Source organism: Haliotis rubra, unplaced genomic scaffold, assembly GCF_003918875.1.
Source record: "Haliotis rubra isolate DU_JTF1 unplaced genomic scaffold, ASM391887v1 Scf475, whole genome shotgun sequence".
Classification (NCBI taxonomy): domain Eukaryota; kingdom Metazoa; phylum Mollusca; class Gastropoda; order Lepetellida; family Haliotidae; genus Haliotis; species Haliotis rubra.
This window is the reverse complement of record NW_025767163.1, coordinates 595115-617461: the sequence shown is the minus strand read 5'-3', so window position 1 is coordinate 617461 and position 22347 is coordinate 595115. Positions and strand designations below refer to the sequence as shown.

Here is a 22347-nt window from a genome sequence, read left to right as displayed (position 1 = left end):
AACTTACATGTACACACAGGAGACGTTCCAGTGTATGTTCCATTGATGCAATCCCGGACTAAGTCGCCTGATGATAGAAAGTAAGTGTCCATACACCAATACTCCACGGTGCTGTTGTCAGGGAATGTCCTGTAACTGTTGGCAATCGGCGGGGGATCCCCACAGTCGTTGTGGGGTAGGTCTGAAACAGTACACATAAAGAACAATCAGTGCGTGAGTAGGTGATTTTGGTTTTACGCCGCTTTTAGCCATATTCCAGCAATATCACGGCGGATTGGATTCACACATTGTACCCATGCGGGAAATCGACCCCGGGTCTTCGGCGTGACGAGCGAAGGCTTTAACCACACTAGGCTACCCCGTCGCCCCAAAGAACAATAACGAAATAGCATATACACTAAACAATACAGTATATACTATCAACATATAATGAGGAAACCAATGCTGTCAATGCCGCTGTTGTTGAGATGGACATTGTCAAATCTTAACGAGAACTTTCTTAAATTTGGGACTCTTGACATCAATTTCATATTTAACGATAAGTTGTAATAGAAATAGAAATATACACTTGCGTAACCTTGATTCGTGGATATAAGGGAAGGGCGGCAAAATTCATATCTTAAATGCACAATTTCATTTTGTATACTCACTGATTATTTTATTCACTGATTCAGCAAACTGAAAATACCTAATATTCCACTCGTGAATGAAACATTTGTTTACCAAAGCCATTTGCAATCATAATCCATTCATGTGCCTACAAAATGTAACGTCATCATGTTTCGTGGATTACGTAGTCGGTTACTTTATATCACTATGTACGACAGCCAATTGCAGTAAGTATTGACACCTAAGAAAGCATATGATGAGATGTGATAAGGTTTGTGCTAACGGTATCTTTTTTACTTGACATGTTGTAAAAATGAAATTTGGTGGTATTGTTGGGATTAGTGATCTTGGGCTATTTATCTCATTGGTGGACAATTAGATATTTGTGTATTTACCTGTGTTGCAGAGATTCGGAGCATTTTGTCAGCGAGGTATGGCATTGTATGTACATCAAAAGTACCGCTTCGTGACGTCATGCGAGACCGAATTTACGAGATAGCATGATAATTACCGCGATCCACGAATCAAGGTTATCCACGAATTTAGGTTATGGTTCTGTAATAAAAGTTCATTTTCTGCATGAATACTATGTGATGCACCTTCACAAAGATGTGACCGCCTCCGTGGTGTAGTGGTTAGAGCGTCCGCCCGGAGAGCGGAAGGTCGCGGATTCGATCCCCGACCGCGTCATACCAAAAGACGTTAAAATATGGTACTTGTTGGTCCCTGCCTGGCGCTCGGCATTAATGGGTACAACAAGGACTGGTCGGCTCGGAGTCAGTATAATGTGTCTGAGTGGGGTATTCATGCTTCACTGCGGCATGGTATCTCAGTGGGCTAGCACTATAAAACCAGCTTAAGTCTGGGCTAGTACAAGCAGCCGCACATACACATACACACGCATGCACGTCGTCATATGAGCGAAATATTCTCCAGCACGACGTTAAACCAAATTTCAACTCAACTCAACTCACAAAGATGTCAATTGTACATCGCAAGAATACATGTCAAAAGAGAAAGGTTTGAAAGATAATCATAATCCAAATTTATGTGATTCTGTCCGAACATCAATGGCAACTTACCTTGGGAAATTATCGATGATGAAATGGACATTCTATTAATAGTCCTATGCAAAATGAAAGAAACGTCCTATCTTTTAGGATCTCTCAGCAGCAGTGAAAGTGTTATCCAGTAATTAGTATCTCACCTACAATCACCCAGACATTCTCAGAATGTATCAGTTTACTAAAACCAAACAGTGTATCCCCCACTGCTCTAGCAACACAGCCCACATGACTCGAGTACAGCATGAGGGTGTAGGTTACATACTAAGCATCGACATTGGGTTTTATAGCATTATTTGCATGAAAATCATATTAATAAACAAGTGGAGAAGATGTACTGTACATCAACACCAAGAGGGTGCAGGGCACAAAGCACGAGCACACACAGTTATATTGGAAAATGATAAACTTTTGATGTTAACAGTGATACTGAAATATGTTATGGTCAAGAGAGCAGATGCATATTTCCTTTGCATGAACATTTGGGAAATGTGTAGCCGGTATAACAATAAACGTAGTTCAACCATCAGAGGAAACAGCAAAGAGTGACAATGGCGAGTGACTTCATGTATAGTCTGTTTGCATTGAAAACGTACCGATGAATTTCACTTTAAACAAAAAAGTAAGTCGAATAAAGTAAAATAAAGATTGCGAATCCTCATAATTCTACCTTGCCAATCGAACATGTAAATCTCAGGGGGATGCACATTAAATGATACACCGAAAACATGTAGGGTTGGTCTAAGTTAACGCTCCTCACGTACCGGTCGTGTGTTTGTTTCACTGTTTCATCTACTGCGCCTCCCCCAATTGTAATTCAAACCAATAATAGCGATTTGAAACTATGATCGTTTGTTAAACAACTTTTATCCTAAGTTGAATAAAATTCTGAGATTTAAATGTTCGATTGGCAAGGTAAAATTATGATGATTCGCAATCTTAATATCGCTTTATTTGATTTACTTTTTGTTTAAAGTGAAATTCATCGGTACGTTTTCACTGCAAACAGACTATAACTCTAACTACAAGTCTTTCATAATTCTGATCAGAACTTTATTTGAGCAAACCCATGGTCATAGTCTTATGGACGGCGACAAGCAGTGGTGTTCAACATGGTCAAGAAGTGTAGTGAGGGTGATAAAGCCGGATGTATCATATTCCTGATTTTGATGCTATCGCTACATTTGGCCTGGGAGTATTAAGAATACTTATAATAAGAAATCTCTTGGAGAAAGATGGATTACGTTCTGATTTTTTTTCAAAAGAGAAACCAATTTACAAATTGATGCCCAATGAAATATTTCAGTCAAACTGTACACAGAGGTAATATAAAAACCGACGTCAGATATTACAAGTCCTGGTACTAAACTTCACACATCATCATTCATCCGCTTAGAGATACCTTCGGTACTCCTTGACGTGAGAAATGTGCCTTCGGTTTCCATTGAAATGTATAGGTATAGAATACTTCCCATTTGTTAGCTGGCACTCACAATCTATGCCTAACTAAAACTTATGTTGTACATGTATGTAGTGTCAAATCAGGCACACGTAATTGAGTTCAGCGAGATCACCTTCATTCCAGGATTAATTATCAGTTTAGGATCAATGCACACACTGAATTCTGAATTAACCGTCTTTGCTATTACTAAGCTTTAAACAAGTACTTGGAGTATCAATTCACCTTTTAAACACAATGTATTTGTCGGCTAAGATCATCCTTCAGTTTCTTGTGTCGTCTCAAACGGATCACAAGTAGTCTCTGTGATCTTTTGTGTAATAGGATTTCTTCCTATCATGTGATATTCACCACTGATCTAGACAATCATCAAAGACTTTAATGACAAATAAAAATAACGATTATTCCACTACAACTCCAGGTTTCGTGGGTGTCTTCACTGAAGTCACTGAAGTATCCTGTAGAGTATTCTTCGAAGAACACGTGCTGTCATCGAAAAACACACACGCATCGCTTGCCTCAGGTGCGTTGGAGCATTTGTGAAACAGCATCATCAGCCACATATGTAAACCTTAAGCCATATATGTTCAGCCCACCCTGCTCTTTCCGAGCAAACCTTAGGTTCTGGGTTTGAAACCTCAGAAGCACTTTCAAAAATACACACGGCAGACATGTGGTGTCAGAAGTGGTGTCCAATGCAGTTCCCTGTGTCATTTTTCCATGTCGTAAAAATAATGAAAAACCTAAAATATTACTCTGGTTTTACATGTCGTTTGGTACATAACAACTCTGTGTTCTTGAGTCCAACAGGAACTGTTGTGGTCTTCCTTTAAGAGCTACAATTGTGCATCTTGAAGTAGACACAGAGATGTGTCAGTAGTGTTAGTGTACTTGACATTTTCCTGTGTTCGTGGGCAGAGCAGAACAGACGCAGCAAGTACAAATATGTGTCATTTGTCATCTCACTTAGCCACCTCTAGGATGGTTATAGATCAATAGTATTCTTGGATGCATATAATGTCAAGAAGTGTTTTAGGATCTATTGTACTAATTGTCTTGCCGGTTTGAATTCGAATTTGACTAGAACTGCGTGATTGCAGCCGCACCCGTTGGCACAGGCTTCCTTCGCCGATAGACTTACCAGTTTATTGTTAGGACCTACCTAAACTTACATTTATTTCCACTCGAGAAGGACTGGTTTAAAACGACTTGATCAAAAAACAATAAAAGCTTTTAATTATATACTTCTTATATGCACACTAATGATTTTTATTATGAATCCTGCTTGACAAGAATATAAACACAGCCCTAAGTTAATTTAAGAAAGGGAAAGATGCATTTCCGTTGCCTCGTGAAACAGGCTTTCGTTGCTTTTGAATTTTCAAAGAAAGATTCCACAAAACCAACATAAAGTTGTGAAACACACAATGGATCACAACTGGCGAACGTCTAAATAAGTAAGACTTTGCCTACGTGATCTGTATTTGAAGACTGGTAATTACTCAAAAATAATTGTAGGTCAATATTGTTACACAAAGAATGTTTGTGCACAGTATTAACCTTGTATTTGTTGAGCGAATACCATGGTTCCTCACAGCCATCAGATCATTTAAGAACACAGGAATACGTTAATTAAGATATTTCAAATGAATGAAACATTAGGTTTAAAGACATACATGGCAAACCCTTAAATGTTAGCGTCAAATACACCACGCACTTCAGTTAGTATCAAATGATGAAAAACAACTTTGAGTAGACATTTTTTCCATCCTGGCACCCGTGAAGATCATTGTTAGAATTAGTCTTCAGCAGCCCATGTTTGTCGTAAGAGGCGACTAAAGAGATCGGGTGATCAGGATCGCTGACTTGGTTGACACATGGCATCGTATCTCAACTGCGTAGATCGATGATCATGCTGTTGATCACTGGATTGTCTGGAACAGCTCGATTATTTACAGACCGCCGCCATATAGCTGGAATATTGTTGAGTGCGGCGTAAAACTAAACTTACTCACTCACTCACTCCATCCTGGCTAATTAAGTATCTTTCAACAAGCATGTAACTGTTTACAAGTGGGTGAATGTGGGATAGGCTAAATATACTAAGCAGCAAAAGAAACGTCAGTTTGGAATTTTCCTTCGCAGAAATGGATAACTGTAAACTCATTTAATGTTTTGATTGTATATTTTTGACAACATCTCCAACTTTACCTGAGCAAAGACATTCTTTCCCAAACTCAGAATGGAACCAAGCAAATGGTCTCAAAAACGCAACCTGATCTCGGAGATGGTACGTTGTTCTCCATGTTTTTCATGCAACTCATACTGCACGTGCTTTTCACAAGGACCAGCCCTATATAATGCACCCCTAAACCTGGTTGAAACATTCACATTACAACGTCAGCAGGATGCCGCGGCTTACGACAGCTCAGAGGAACCAGGCGTTAGGAAGACTTGAAGTTGGCCACACTGCACAAGCCGTTGCCAATCACTTCCAGGTCAACGTTCGGATATCTACAGGCTGCAGCAACGTTTTCGGGCCACCAACACCACAAATGATCGCCCCCGTACTGGCAGACCAAGGGTGACCACAAGACGACAAGACCGCCATGTTGTGCGACAGTATGCACAGAATCCCTTCATGCAGGCATCCGAAACAGCACGCCAGACAGTGGGAACACACGGAAGACCAATCAGTACTGACACAGTACGCCGACGTCTTAACAGCGGGAACCTCCATTGCCGTAGACCTTACCGTGGACCTCACCCCTCGTCATCGGCGTGAACGTGTACAGTTTGCCCTGCAACACCAAAACTGGCGATACAGGCAATGGAGAGGTGAGTGAGTTATTATTTAACGTCACAACAGGCAATGGAGAACTGTTCTGTTCACAGATGAGAGTCGGTACTGCGTATCAACTGCAAATGGCAGAACAAGAATATGGCGACGACGTGGCCAGCGTTACTCAGACCAATGTGTTATGGAAAGAGACTCATGGGGAGGTGCAAGCATCATGGTATGGGGTGGAATAGGCCTGAACCAGAGAGTGGGTCATGTGGTGTTCCAGAACCTTGGTCCAGGGAGAGCAGGCTGCATCATCACAGTGGTGCGCTACATCGACCAAGCTCTCAGACCCCACGTCATACCACATTTCGCACGTCACCAGAACAACATTTTCCAGCATGATGACGCCCGGGCCCATACTGCCAGAGCTACACGGGACTTCCTACCGCAGAACGGTGTCAACATTATACAGTGGCCAGCCCTTAGTCCTGATTTACACCCAATTAAACATCTTTGGGATGAAATTCAGAGGAGACTGAATAATGTCATACCAATATGTTATATTTGGGATTACACTTCGTTAGTAAAGTACAGATTCTAGTACTTTTTCGGTTCAGTCCCATCCGGGATTCGAACCCACACCCTCAGAGTCAGGCACCTAATCGCCAGCACACAAAGTCAGCCTCATAATGCACTCAGCCACCGCGACATCCACAAAAATGGAAGTCGGGCAACTGGTAGTCTAGACTGCGGACTTTGTTTCTATATGCTAGCCGCCATTTTGGGAAGAGGGGGTGTTCATTGTTTTAAAACGTTTTGTATTATTCTAAAATTATGTATTTCTTGTCTTTCATGAGCCTGTTATTCGCTATTTATGAAAATTATAGGTGTGTAATGAATAGCAGTATTAAAGATTTAAGGGGAAACGCTGAAAATCGTATGTCAAAGTTTATGTACTGCGCATGCGCAAAAAATACGAAATTTGAGGGGCCTCCATATCTGAAATTATTTCAGACATGTTCTTGTATATGATGACCTATTTTGGTGCTTTTTATCATCAAATGCCGAATTGTTATGAAAACATGATCTTAGCCGATCCACTAACTGTACCACACCAAATCAGTCCACTTCCTGCATGCAGTTTCGGGCAGGAACGTTCCCCACGACGTCTGCCGTCAGTATGGAGAAGCAGAAAGCGTGACTCGTAAAACAACCAAACACGTCTCCATCGCCGTTGTGGCCACACTCTGTGTCCTTGACACCACTGGCGTCGCAGCCGACGATGCTGATCAGTCAGAATGACGCCTCAAACAAGTCGTCTTGGGTGAATACCTCCGTAGTACCTCCTCACTCCTAGCATTGCTGTAGAGTTGGCCGTGGTGATTCTATCACGTAAATGACGAGCCCGAATGAACCTGTCCTGCGACACAGTTATGACACGTTTTCGATCTGGGTAGTAACGTGTCGACCCTTACGTCTGATAACGGTTCCATAGTCTAGTAATAGTGACTGGCGATACGTGGTTAAATCTGGCTACGTCCAAAGCGGAGTTTCCTGTCTGTAGTAGGCCGATGGCGTTGTTGCGTCTGTCAGTCCTGGCACGTTTTCACTTTTTACTTGCTGTACAATTGGGACAGCAGCAAAATGAAAACCCATCGTTGTCACAGTCCAACGATTCATGTTTCACGTTCATTTCAGGTTGGTGTGTTTGGCTCCCACGCTTTAATGTGGGTACGTTTTTGTGTTTCACCAACTATTTCGGTATTCTGTAGCCGTACTTTCTTCTACTTGAACAAAGCATTCCTGATCCATGCAGACATGAGATATTCATATTTGGCAATTTTGTATGAATATCAGCAAAACGGGATCCAAGTTTTCTACTTTTGCATTTCTTTCTTTGTAGAGTATATATCACAGAGAGGCTAATGGTACAAGGTAAACGATTACAGTATGTTTTTATACGACAAGAGTAAGTTGTTAGACAATATAGTTCTGCACCCACTCCCTGCTGCCCCACTGTCTTTTGACCCATTTCAATAGACGTGTATGTATTGTAAGAGCTTCGTAATCCAATATATTCTTTTTGTAACAAGTGTTCACAAAACAATGAGCGCATGCAAAGGCAAGTTCACCCGGACAAGCATGGGAATGCATGATGCAACTCAAAATAAGGAATGTCATTTGACAGCATTCTTCTCACTAATCCGTCCTCCACATATCTATCATAAAACCTTTTGAACGTTTTGCTGAGTTACACGTTGTAACTGTGATCGAACAACTTCGGATCTCAGCAAGAGACGCTTGACGCACCTTGAAATATTGATAAAAAGACGAAGCTGGATTGTACCTCAAAAGCTGTGAAAAGTAGACTTGAAAAGCTACAGTTGTTGTAATATTGTTGGAGATGAGGGAAAAGTTGACAATTGGAAAATTGAAGTCATCCCTCTTATGACAAATCCTTGTGGGGTGTTTATTCCCCAGAATCTTTATAATAAGAAACACCTACAACGATATCACTGGTCTCCTTTATTTCAAGTCTCATGAATCTTTTGAAAAACAGCATTGCAACTTAGCCTCAAATGTGTTTATCAGCTATAAGACTACTGGCTGCTTGTTCATTATGGTATTTCCACAAATTATTTTAAGCGTACTAGTTGATCGATGTTTGTTTTACGTTTTTGTAGAATTTGTTATTCGTTTATTTGTTTCTAAGTACAAAAATAGACGATTATTGACCATGCGTTCCATATCTTTGCAAAAACGCCCTGTCATTGAAATAAGTCGATAATTAGACACAACAGTGTGATCAGGTCCCTGTTCAGGTTATTGAATGACTATAGATTGACACCGTAAAGATGGAAGTCTTCAAGACATGCAAATGTCATCACAAATATTCAACAATGTTATCATGATGTGTGTGTCAGGAATTGATAACATATGTTATAAGTCCTGTAGCAATATCATGAGCTTGGCCAAGGGCAGTATGGAAATGTTAAGTAGAAAATTTTTCTTAATTATCTTCCCAATTGTGAGATTTGAAAATAGTTGTTATATTGTTTATTCTTTTGATATTTGTTTTTAGGTTTGGTACATATCTTGAATATGACTGACTGACTGACTGAGTTTGGTTTTACGCCGCTTTTAGCAATATTCCAGCAACATCACGGCGGGGGACACCAGAAATGGGCTTCACACATTGTACCCATGTGGGGATTCGAACCCGGGTCTTCGGCGTAACGAGCCAACGCTTTAACCACTAGGCTACCCCACCGCCCCATCTTGAATATGAAGCATGTTTAGCAAAGTTTCATCAAGTTTGTCTGCAATATGTATATGTACTGTATCAGCTTGTAATTCATTTATGTACAGACTACCAGATAATGGACACTGAAACTTCACAGTTGATCTTCTGAATCATAACGCAAAAGTACGTGAAGTTGTTTATGTGACACAGCCTCGAATTTGGCTGGTACTTTGTTTAAGAGAACGTTGTGCCTTAGCATTTACAACCCTGAAACTATTCACATTGTTGATAGCAGGACTGCTACGGAAATATAATGCAGCTTTTTTCTTAGCCATACAAAACCTGTTTACATTTATCTTTAAACCATTGTGTTGTTTTATTTGGGGAATGATAAAATACTAATGAATCTCCCTCCCCCCCCCCTCCCCCCTATTGCTTGGTTAAAACACCAATTAAAAAGTTCAGGGTTAAGTGTGTTTGGCCAGTGATTCTTAGCGTTTGTAAAGAGAGAGGGAGAGAGAGAGAGAGAACTAGGACTCCGCTCATGTGTGTTTAAGCTGTAAATCCGCTCATTGTTGACTTTGTTGATTTCTTGTATAACCAGCTGAAGAAGTTTGGAATCAACATACCCTCAGTCTCATTCAATTGTGAACACATGAACACATATTCGCGTTGACAATACATATAACTTATTTGGCCGATACACTTCTCGGGATGAAGGTCATATGCTTTAATTGCTCAGAGGAACCTGACATCGTGTGTCACAAAGGTGAACTGCATTAACAATAGTTCATAAATATGTCAGCAAAACTGTGTATGTTCTCCTAAGGTGCGGGATAAACGTTTTGTCTTTCTGGTTGTCATCTTGTTATAGGAACCTTGTAGTAACAATCATTTCGTTCAAATGGCTGACAACCACGAAAAATTAAACCTCATGTCAATTTTGAAAGAATACAATACGCGAGGTACTGCTTATTGATCTCAAATAAAATTGTCCGTGCTGAACTGTCCTAAGATCCAGAAGGAAGATCTATCAATGCCTGATGTACGATTGTACACCTATGTACATTCATAAATATATATCGACTTAATAAAGGCGTTGCCGTCCTCGATGTATTCACAGACGCATATAAGAATTAAATAACCATGTTGCTATTTATTCACATAAATCAAAGTCAATACTTATTGATAATCCTTGCATAATGCCAAACATAAGAAAATATTACTCTCGTTTACCAGCAGAGAAACCCAAACGACTCATTCTTTGATTTGGTTCATGATTTAGTAATTAGACATGTACGTGTTGATTTTATACTCGTTGGAACAGAAAGTGTACTATTGTGTACGTATAAATGTTGATTTGCAAAACATCGAACTCAGGTGGAAACGTAATTTACTCCTAAGAAACCCTTGACAAAATGAAACGAAAGCCACAGAGAAAATGGTAGAAGTCGACGTAATTAAATAATGACTCAATAAAATATATCCTAAACCTGTTTCGATAGTGGTGGTGTGTGGTCCTGTGCGTAGAGCTCAGGTCACGAATCAGTTGAAGTTAAGCAACGTTGAGGCCGGAGAGTCCTTGGATGGGTGATCGTGTTTGGCAGCTTGACTCCTGACAGTTTCTAGGACTTCAGTCCTGCCCCTTAGGCAAGTGAGTTTGTTCAAAATTGCCTCTGTTCACCCACCAGAAAATGGGTTCCCGGTTGGATAAAGTCATGTGACTATAACCTTCTAGCGCCTCGCGGGCAGCTTTGGTTATCCGGGGTAATAATAATCAGATTCTGATTACAGCGTCCAGTGAGCAACTACTCAGGTGGATACTAGGCGCAATATAAATGAATAATTATAATTATTATTAGTTATCAAAGTTTATTTTGTGTTATGTTAGGCTGCGAGGTTGAACTGTTGTGAATGAAACGTTCGGAATCCAAATATCTCTTCTCGAAGCAACCAGTAATCACAAATTTGCACACACGAAGAAACCCAAACGAAAAATCACTTTTTGTTACAATTTAACCGCGGATATGTGTTCAGGTGAAAGATGTGGCATTTCCGTCTTCACTGTGAAAAAAATCTTCTTAACAACCTGTCGCAGCGATATTGTATTTTGTAAGGTCAGGATAGTGCACGAGAGATAACAAACAACAGTCTTTGGAAAAGGAACAAATATTGATCGGATTGATGACAAACGAAAACTCCGTCACGACTATGGACGTATCGACGTATATTTTTATCCCACGCTTTTCCTGAGCATAAGCCAAAAAACACTGACCATGTAATCACGCATGTTCAACACTAAAGAGTGCAACCATCCGGATATTCTTTGTAAGTCTTGGCTTATCCTTGTGACCAGAAGGCATGAAACATAATTCCATACAAGCTGTGTACATGTATAAATATTTGGCCGGAAATTATTAGACCGAATTTCATGCTTGGGATCTGGTAGACGTGGTTGCGACTCAAACAGTATTTGATAAGGTTTACAACACTCAAAGCCTCAACAAAGTGAGTGAGTGAGTTATTATTTAACGTCACACCGGCAATATTTCAGCCATATCGTGACGAGAACATTTGACATTGAAATAGAATATATATAGATATTATAAAAACCTGCCGACGAAGGACAGTAAAACAAATATAGTATCACAGATATACATGTAAAAGTAGTAATTAAGTCTAAAACATTCTAACTATAGGGGACAACACAATATAAAAACAGGTTATAGATCACCAACAACTGAAGGTACATCACCATGCTAGGGACCATGGGGACTTAAAGTACCTTTGATACCTGCATGGACCCTAGTTGGATTTACACCATCCCTCCAGCCGTTGGCGATTGTAGGAAGAGTTTAGCCGAATTTTAAAAGAACAAATATACTACGTTTAAAAATCAGGTAAGCATAACTTTAACTTTGAAAGTTTTGGGACTTACGTACCTCAACAAAGTCTTCAAAAGGTGTTACGGTAGAAATGAAGAGCACATTTGAGCACAATTCCTTCTTTTAACTTGCCTTTGCATTTGTTTGCAACGAATGATACAGGTTGGGTAGGATGTGCTAACCTTTCACGAACACCTAAAAACATACTTATGATAGTTCCCAGATAGGACAACGGACTTTGCTTTAGAAAGCACATAGAAAGTGTTTCAAATCTTCATCCATGAAGGATCTTTTTAATGATGTAGATTTTAATTTAATTATTGATTTTTAAAGAAACTTATTGAGAAATTGTTATTGGTATGTTTTGTCAAAAACATATATATCATTATATAGTTGGTAGATTAAATTAACTACGATTTTGAGTAGCGGTATCCTCAAAAGTGGTTAACGTATTGTGTAACTACTAATTACTGTTCGCCATGGAATGATTAGGTGATGACTAAATCAGAGACTCTACAATCGTCAGCAGTTGTAAGGATGATGTAAATCCAGCTAGGATAGCAAAGTCACCATGATCTCTAGTGTAGAGAGCTACATTCTTTTAATGCAGATCTATAGTCATTTTATAAAATTATGTATAACACGAATAGTGCTGTTATTTTTAGCGTAAAGTGTCAGGTTGGGATATTCTAGTTGTTTTACTGTCCATGGGTGACAGGTTTTTATTCATAAATGTATCTCTTATCAATGTCAAATTCCAAAGACATTGCAGATGTGGACGTGAATAAATTCAAGAACTTATAAACTCAAAGAAACGCCGATGGTCGTATTTTTCTCAGTTGAATCGGGATATACTTTTCCTTTGTTGGCGGGTGACTATAAGAAATGGGACGGGATTACAATGACCGTTAGAACTGAGACATCATCGGAAAAAGTGTACATGAAGAGTACAAACCGTCATCAAGTTATGAACCAAGCGGCATAGGAGTGCGTTGGGTACATGTTGATATGACCTTATTTATTGATCAATTCTCAAGCAATACTTTTGTGTCACCCTTACAATAGAGTACCGGCGTTCTTACACTTTGTCCGTCCTTCTTGTCAATCTGTTACCGTTATTCGATACAATTTTACCTTTTGTAATGCGTTTTCGAATGTCTCTTCCATTGTTTACAGAGTATGTTTATTTTATGTAAAATATTGCTTTTACCGCATATGCCGATGCATTTGGCCTGAGAGAAGAGTGTTGTTTTATTCTGCTCACATCTAACATTCAATATTACTTATAAATGCAAAGGTTCTGAAAAAAGTGAGACAAAGCTGATATAAACTTCATGCCAGGATGACGCAACCGTCATAACCAATAGCATTGGCATTTGCAAATTAAAAATCCAAATGTATTTTTTAATGTAGTGCTCATGCTGTTTTCTGTTTTACTTTTGTGTGTTGAATCGATTCCATGTAAAATATATATTTGACTTGTGTGTAGTGTACACAATAGCTGGGTCCATTAGCAGTACGGCAAATGTTTCTATTATTCATAACAAAGCAATAACTTCTCAAAATGAAAACTTCTAGGACTTTGTTTAACGATAGTTCAGATATTGTTATCCCACTTTATGATAAATCTGATGGCAAGATACACTGTTTGCATTACAGTTTCCGTTCTTGTAAGACGATAAATATGCCATGTGATCGAGGACCAACTGTTTTTCTTACGAATTCTCGTTACATTTGCCGTCTGTCTTCAAATGATTCTACAGGGAATACTTTATTGCTACGATTGATTTTCTTATTTCTCATTATCGACTATCTGGGCTAAGAAACGACACAATGAACTAATGTTTGCTCTAAGGAACGACTAAATTGTAAAAGTGTTCCATGGTGTGGTCGCCTGTCATCGAACTTCGATCTATAGGTCGTTGTTCTTTTATCTGCGTATCTAGTTTATCTGTTTATCTGGAACAGATTCGTGACATGTCCCCCATTGTACTTACTGGTAAAAATAACAACAAAATAGTATTGACCGTAATACAAATGTTTCCTCGTAAAGATTACTGAAATGCATGGCGTCAAGTATCACGATCTTCTTCTGGGTAGAACATCTAGTTCAATACTGAGATCAATATACACAGGCCACTTTGGACAATTAAGGATTTGCAGTATGAAACACAGAATCGTTTTAATAATCAATAATTGCTATACGACTGATTATTGATGACAGTTTAAACAGAACCGTCATTGAATACTTAATGTAAATAAATACATTTTCCATAAAATAAGTTACGAAAACATACACTATACTGTGTATATAAAAGATATATACACATGGAAAAAGTATCGCAACACCTATGAATGTAACCCCTGTATAGCCATTTATATTCCTGTATAGCCATATATATCATAAGTATGATTGTATCCGACACATATCGCATAGCAAGCGGTGACATCTGACGGCCAACGGACTGCAAAATGAGGGTCAGCCGACACTCACTCCACAGAGTTTCATCGGACACTACATCACCAAGATCCTGAAGATGGGTCCAAGAATGAACAGGAATGTCGAGGACAGAAGGCAAAGAAGCGACCTCCCATTCTCCTGGTATGATGTTGTGGTTGGCATCCTCTGTATCCAGCTGACCATGGCGCATGGATGGGAGCCGTATTCAGATCAGGTTGCTGAGGCAGACACAGGTTTCTATGATGTTACTCACAACGTCAGGTTGTTGCTGTAATGTTCCTGAAAGACACTGGAATCTGGCTGCCAGTATTCTGAAAGCGTTCTCCACGACTCTTCGGGCTCTTCTTATGCGATAGCTATATATCCGCTCTGTAAGAGTCAAGTTCTTTCTCGAGTAGGGCTTCCATCATGTGGGTTCGCAAAGCAAAGGCTTCATCGCCGATCATGAAGTAAGGCATGTTCTGGTTGTCATGGGTCATTGGCTCAGGTGGGGGAATCCTATTTGACCACTCTCTACTGTCTCTTTGAGCTCAGATGCTCTGTATATCTATGCGTCAGACACTGTGTCCTTGACCACTGGTGTCTATCAACAAGAACCGTTAGTTCGCATCAACAAGTGCCGTGAGTGAGTGAGTTTAGTTTTACGCCGCAATATTCCAGCTATATGGCGGGGGTCTGTAAATAATCGAGTCTGAACCAGACAACCCAGTGATCAACAGCATGAGCATCGATCTGCGCAATTGGGAACCGATGATATGAGTCAACCAAGTCAGCGAGCCTGACCACCGATCCCGTTAGTCGCCTCTTACGGCAAGCATTGGTTACTGAAGATCAATATTCTAACCCGGATCTTCACGAGCCACAAGTGCCATAAGGACCACTGAGAAGAACTGTATGGTAGAGACTGCCTGCTTTCTTCAGTTTCCTGAGTGTCACGTGCTTGCCATCAAGTGCCCCCATTACATGTGGATCGTTCCAATGCCTTTCGTATTCTTCAGCAATTGCATGCCATTCTTGTTCACACTGGACACTGGATCACTTCCTCAGCATACTCATCCACTATGGCTTGACAGACTTCGGGGATAAACTTGCAAATGGTTTCTCGAGCAACCCTGAAGCTGTATGATAGTGATGGATACCGATCGCCAGCTGCAAGGTGCCTTAGGGTGCAGGCTAACTTGAGACCAGGTTCAAGGGCTCTCCTGGAATTGGTATCTCTTGGTGCAAGTCTCTGGAGTAGTTCATCAAAAGATTCTGGCGTAACTCTTAAGAAATTGAAGAATGCCGTTGTATCCTCCATTCTCAGTTCATTCATGAGTCTGGTGTAGTGCCCATATAACATTCTTCTATCAGCTTGCAGCCATGGTCGAACCCAACAACGACGTGGTCTTCTATGCCTTCCTATCAGGGCCTCAAGGGTCACTGCATCTTGTTGCTGCAGCATAAAAAAACAAAGCCCAGGGCTGTAGCTTGCGATGAAGTTGATCCATGACAAGTACCGTCAGGAGGTGCAGCCCGCTTTTCTACTCGACTGCCGATTTTGGCGACAAATCCGACCAGTATTGGGTCAGTGTCCGATTACCCTACGAATAGTAACCGATTTGTCGGACTGGTGTCGGGAGAGTGTTGGAAGTGTCAGATTAGTGTCAGGTCACCCTCGAATTACAATCCGACCGTCTTCCACATGCACTGTTGTGTTTGGACGTTTGAATCAAACATGGCGCTGGTGTGTTTCAGCACCCGTGTTTTTCGCAGTTTTGACAGTGTGTCATTTCACTCAAACTCAACGAATATTGAATCAGTTGCTTTCTAGCATATTACAACATGTCGTTTAAAGTGCCCATTAAGCACACAAAAAGTTGCATTTACCTTAGAGTATAAAATACTTCACCACGTTTAAGTTTACATATGGCTAGGGTGTTCCCATACATTTTGTTTGTAGTATAGCCTTGAGTGTAATACTCTTCTGTTCTGTTTTGTTCTTTTCTTTTCTCTTCTGCCGACTGTGGACAGATGTCGTGTTTACAGACGTCGTGGCGGGGAATGCTCGAAACTGCTCACATAAAGAGGACAGATTTGTTGACGGGAGTGTTATATGATGTTTGAAAATGTAATACAAAAGTCATTTTTCAACACCACAACGCCCGACCTCACACAACAAGTCTGACAATGGCCTTTTTGAAGAAAAGCTCACAACTTCCATGTACCGCCATGACACACAAGGTTACCAGATCTAAACCTCATCGAACATTTATGGGATATTCAGAATCTCAACCCGTTGGCACCTGTTCTGGGGGAAGAGCTGGCGTATATTTCCCACGCCACAATTCGCAATCTGATTCGTTCCATGGGTTGACGATTCAAGGCAGTTCTGGAAGCTCATGGGTGACATACAAGGTGAGGTAAAATGGGGTTTAACGCCGACCAGCCCCTGTTTTACCCATTAATTCCCAGCGCCAGGCAGGGAACAGCAAGTACCCTATTTTAACGTATTTTGGTATGACCCGCTATCTTCCGCTCCCCTGGCGGACGCTCTAACCACTACACCACGGAGGCGGCCTAAGGGACATACAAGATATTGAGAAGAGATGACTTTGACCTTGACATTGTTTCATGTGTTCCATGTTGAACTCAGTCAACGACAATGATTTGTGATAAATGTGAAACATACATCTGAAAACCACGTTTGCGTTATTTTTTGTAAAGTATACGTCAATTACTATTTTGTATTAGAGTTCAAAGCTGTAAACATTCGACACAGTAATAAAGCGTACAACTTTATGGATAATAGCTTTTTAAATATCCTCCATTTCAACATCCATAAAGTCGTATGCTTTGTTATTGACTCGTCAACTTCTAGATTGCCTTTCAAACAAATCAACAAAGATCAGAAAAAGTACCACAAAATCCCCATTTCAGATCTTAACCATTATTCTCAGTAAATCAAGGACGGGCTTTCTTTGTATTCACAGAATGTAATTGAGACAAGTGGAATTAATACTCTCCCTTCTCAACAAGTGAGTGTTGACCTTAGACACAGTTACAGATCTATCTACAGAGGTTAAGGACTATTTGAGAGAGATGAAAGGAACATGCCATGCGAGGTGTACGGACAAAATGCTAAATGTCTCACTTCTGAACCTGATCTGATGCACATATGAATCACGATTCCTCCTCGGTTTGGTAAAACAAGGCAATTTGGCCAAGACGTTTAACTTACAGTTCAGATGTATCTATGATCTATATCATTCAATAACCATCAAATAGCTAGTTCCCTTCCACTCATTTGGGAGAGCCGTGAGACCGCGTCAGCTGCTTCTTATTTGTATCTTTGCAGAGGTTCAGAGTGTGAAAAGGATATATGACAAGAGGGATTCCAATAGTCAACTTCTCCTTTATATCGAGTAATGTTAAGTTAGCTCCAGCCATTGGTTTAACAATTTTTTAGTTACAATCATTGAAGATTTCTAAGAGACTCATGCTTAGATTTGGTTGGTTGGTTTGTTGTTTAATGTCGCACTCAACAATATTCTAGCTATACGCAATTGGGATACGACCAAGTCAGGGAGCCTGACCATCCGATCATGTTAGTCGCCTCTTACGGGTTACTGAAGACCAATTCTAACCTGGATCTTCACAGGATCATGCTTAGAAATTTGCTTGATGAAGGATAAAACATTCAAAAATTCGAGGTCAAGTCAAGCTTCAAAAGGGAGAGACATAGTTAGAAACAGGGACAGACTGACATGGAGAGAGACAAGTTAGTGCAAAACTTGACCGTGACGTTAAACCCGCTATTACCTCAACACTCTATTGAAAAGAAGAAAAACGTACACAAAACTTCCGAATTTCTGGATTATCTCATATATAACTGATAATGATTAATTTATTTGTTTTATATATTTCATATTTATAACCCCCAACCCCAGCAATAATGAAGCACCACCGGAATCCAAGGGCAGTTTTTACAATTTTGAACCAAATAGGCGATCACATCCCAGCATACTGAAAGGCATATAAAAACGTCATGTCGCAAAGTCGAAGGTAACTGTAACGTTATCCACAAGGTTATTATTCGACCTGTGAGACAACGGGTGAAGTAAAGACAGAGTTAGACGAGTGATCCCAAGGCGAGAACCTGCGCCGGCAGTGGATAGTTGGAGCCCGGGTCTCAACCAATACAGTCAGAAGGATGGGGGCGGTGGGGTGGCCTAGTGGTTAAAATGTTCGTTCGTCATGCCGAAGAGCAAGGGTCGATTCCCCACATGGGTACGATGTGTGAAGCCCATTTCTGGAGTCCCCAAAAATTGATGGAATATTGCTAAAAGCGGCGTAAAACTAAAATCACTCACTCAGGAGGAGGGTGCTGGTCGGATGGAGTTTTGTTTTCAAAGGGTTTACAACAACATGAAGTATATTCGTACTTATTGTATAAAAAGTTGGTGATGGTTGATTAAGGTCCATGTCTATAATAATGCGAATGCCATTCCTTTGGACCAGTTCATAACAAACGATGATCCTTGTACATTTTCTAATACGCAAGCATACTTGAAATGTTTGTCAAAGATAGCATTGTGCAGTATATTTGTGTATCCAGGGTTAACGTTTGTTAATAAATATTTAGTTCCCGTTAATATTTAAGAATATACAATATCAATGTAACATTCAAAGTTTCAGAAATAGTCAGAAAATCGTTTACAATTTAGGACATCGTATCACGGCATGGAGGCAAACAGTATAACAGATCCAAATATACTTACAAGGTGCTACAGGATATACCAGAAGTACGAGCACAGGTACGACTCCACACCTCCCCATACTTCTCCTCGTTGTCTTCTGTAGCAGTATATACCCTGAACTGACTAGATACAAAAGCTGTTAACTGATTATTGTGAGATCGATCAATACTTGCTCTAACTTGCCAATATGCCTGCCTTTATACGTGCCTCTATCTGTATCTCACGTCCTTTCTTTATTGATCAAGGTGTCGTTGTACAAAACACCCTTAGCGATACGACAGTCGTAAGTCTATGTTAAGGTTTGGGAGTTACGATCACCTTAGAGCTACAACAGTCGTAAGCCTATGTTAGGGTTTGGGACTTACGATCACCATAGAGCTACGACAGTCGTAAGCCTATGTTAGGGTTTGGGACTTACGATCACCATAGAGCTACGACAGTCGTAAGTCTATGTTAGGGTTTGGGACTTACGATCACCTTAGAGCTACGACAGTCGTAAGCCTATGTTAGGGTTTGGGAGTTACGATCACCTTAGAGCTACTGTAACAACAGTCGTAAGCCTATGTTAGGGTTTGGGAGTTACGATCACCTTAGAGCTACTGTAACAACAGTCGTAAGCCTATGTTAGGGTTTGGGAGTTACGATCACCTTAGAGCTACAACAGTCGTAAGCCTATGTTAGGGTTTGGGACTTACGATCACCTTAGAGCTACGACAGTCGTAAAACTATGTTAGGGTTTGGGACTTACGATCACCTTAGAGCTACGACAGTCGTAAGATCTATGTTAGGGTTTGGGACTTACGATCACCTTAGAGCTACGACAGTCGTAAGTCTATGTTAGGGTTTGGGACTTACGATCACCTTAGAGCTACGACAGTCGTAAGTCTATGTTAGGGTTTGGGACTTACGATCACCTTAGAGCTACGACAGTCGTAAGCCTATGTTAGGGTTTGGGAGTTACGATCACCTTAGAGCTACTGTAACAACAGTCGTAAGCCTATGTTAGGGTTTGGGAGTTACGATCACCTTAGAGCTACAACAGTCGTAAGCCTATGTTAGGGTTTGGGAGTTACGTTCACCTTAGTGCTACGACAGTCGTAAGTCTATGTGAAGGCATGGGAGTTACGATCACCTTAACCCTAAGATCGCTTTGTAAAACGGCACCCTTGAGTGGTGAGATAGGTCGTAGATCATATCGTAGATCGATGTTCATGCTGTTGATCACTGGATTGTCTGGTCCAGACTCGATTATTTTCAGACCGCTGTCATATAGCTGGAATATTGCTAAATGCGGCGTTAAACAACCAGCCAATCTCATATTTCTCAGTGGGGGTGAGGTGAAGTGAGATGCACCTGGTGTCACTATTGACTTTCTGTAATTCATTTACACAATGTTCGCGTCCGTTTTGTCTTTTCGCTTCAATAATAACATTTGCATCGGGTTCACTCTAATTCCTACAATCTTATTAGCTGAACTGTTCTGACATCATGCGGGGCGTTGGGGTAGCCTTGAGGTTTAAGTGTTCGCTCGTCACGCCGAAGAGCCGGGTTCCATTCCCCACTTGGGTACACTGTGTACTATTTCTGGTGTCCGCTGCCGTGATATTGCTGGAACATTGCTAACGGCTGCTTAAAAACCATACTCACTCACTCACTCAGATGTCATGCTTTCGTTTCCCAATGAACGAAACAATACGTCAACTGATGCAGGTTACTTAAACCTGCTCACCTACATCATTTGGAACACTGCATTTTAGCGATATTCATGCATATACCAATGAAATAGCAATTTTGTATCACTCATTCCAGTTAACTGGGACCATTGGGGTCTACAACTGTGAAAAAATAAAGTCAATGAAATTTGCTACGCGGTCATATTTTCAGTTAGTACCCTATCTAAACTAATTTTCTGCAAATATTCACACTCAGGCACGACCAGATTTCTCAATGTTTGTCCACAAATATATGACCACCAATTCCGTGTTGTATTTTACGTTACAGTATCCCTATATGCTTACGATCTATTTATTCCACTTGAATTGCGTGATACGCTCAGGCGTTCGTAGATCAAAATTGTATCTAAATCCATCGAACTATGGAAGAGAATTAATTTGCTTCAAATCTGATATATAAATAAATAGAGTAATTAACATTGTGAACTGCTTATTTAGCTGTTTGATGATATCAGTAAAATATTTAACCAACAACACTAATCAAAAATGGAAATATCAGTTGATAGTTTTCTGCCCGAGTGCGAAACTGCAAAGCTTGTTGATGACAAACAATCGACAATAGCACAAATATTTCTGATATTCTGATATTATTCGTCTGTAATGTAAATTACTACTATTAATATATTTCAATAATGACATCCACTTTTGATAACAATTAAACTTTATTTCAGCAAGAAAACTTATAATCAATCTGTAACAATTTTCTTTTAATAAAAACGACACAAAATCGTCAACTATCACAACTATATCTCCATTTTGAGATACAAATGTATGCTACTTCCATTTTTGTTTTGTTTTTCTCTGTATAATCATGTTACGTTTGGGCAGCAGTTTTAGCCATTGTATCTGAAATGAAATCCACTTGACATTGTTACATACGTTTCATCAATGGTATGACAGCGGTTTTTACCATATTAATTCAACCATTCTGGAAACGCCTGAATATCTCAGGGGTAATGAATAATTTACGTTATGATAATGATGTGCTTACCAACACTCGTGAATGCACACTATTGAATTAATTAATAATTTCGATGGATTATTTCAGCCACAACCCCCTTCACAAAAGAATTTCAAATAAAACTCAAACATATTGATACTATCTGAAACTGCTCCATACTTTTGTTAATTTACATCTCATCAATTAGAAGTTTATTTCAACATTCAATAATATAACCCTGTCACAATCCATGCAACAAATGGAATATTTCGATGCCTAATAACATTTTCTAACACTAAAAGAATTGAAAATATCGAGCATAAAAAACTAACATCGTTAAGCATTCATCGACGTAATTTACGTTACCGCAATGTAATTGACGTTACTTATACATAAAGGGCGATAACTACCTAAATCTACATTCACTT

At 40.0% G+C, this 22347-nt stretch overlaps 1 protein-coding gene across 1 annotated transcript in view; it reads right to left on the bottom strand.

The window, feature by feature from the left end:
• LOC124290803 overlaps nt 1-19343 on the bottom strand; it is a 36011-nt gene extending 16668 nt beyond the window's left edge. Inside the window, exons 1-2 of the mRNA XM_046727629.1 lie at nt 19268-19343; nt 8-181 (exon numbers count right to left, since the gene is read on the bottom strand). Of these exons, the coding sequence (XP_046583585.1) occupies nt 8-181; nt 19268-19325 (232 nt within the window). The 5' untranslated portion in view covers nt 19326-19343. The remainder of the gene's footprint in view (nt 1-7; nt 182-19267) is intronic.
• Between the last annotated feature and the right edge of the window lie 3004 nt (nt 19344-22347).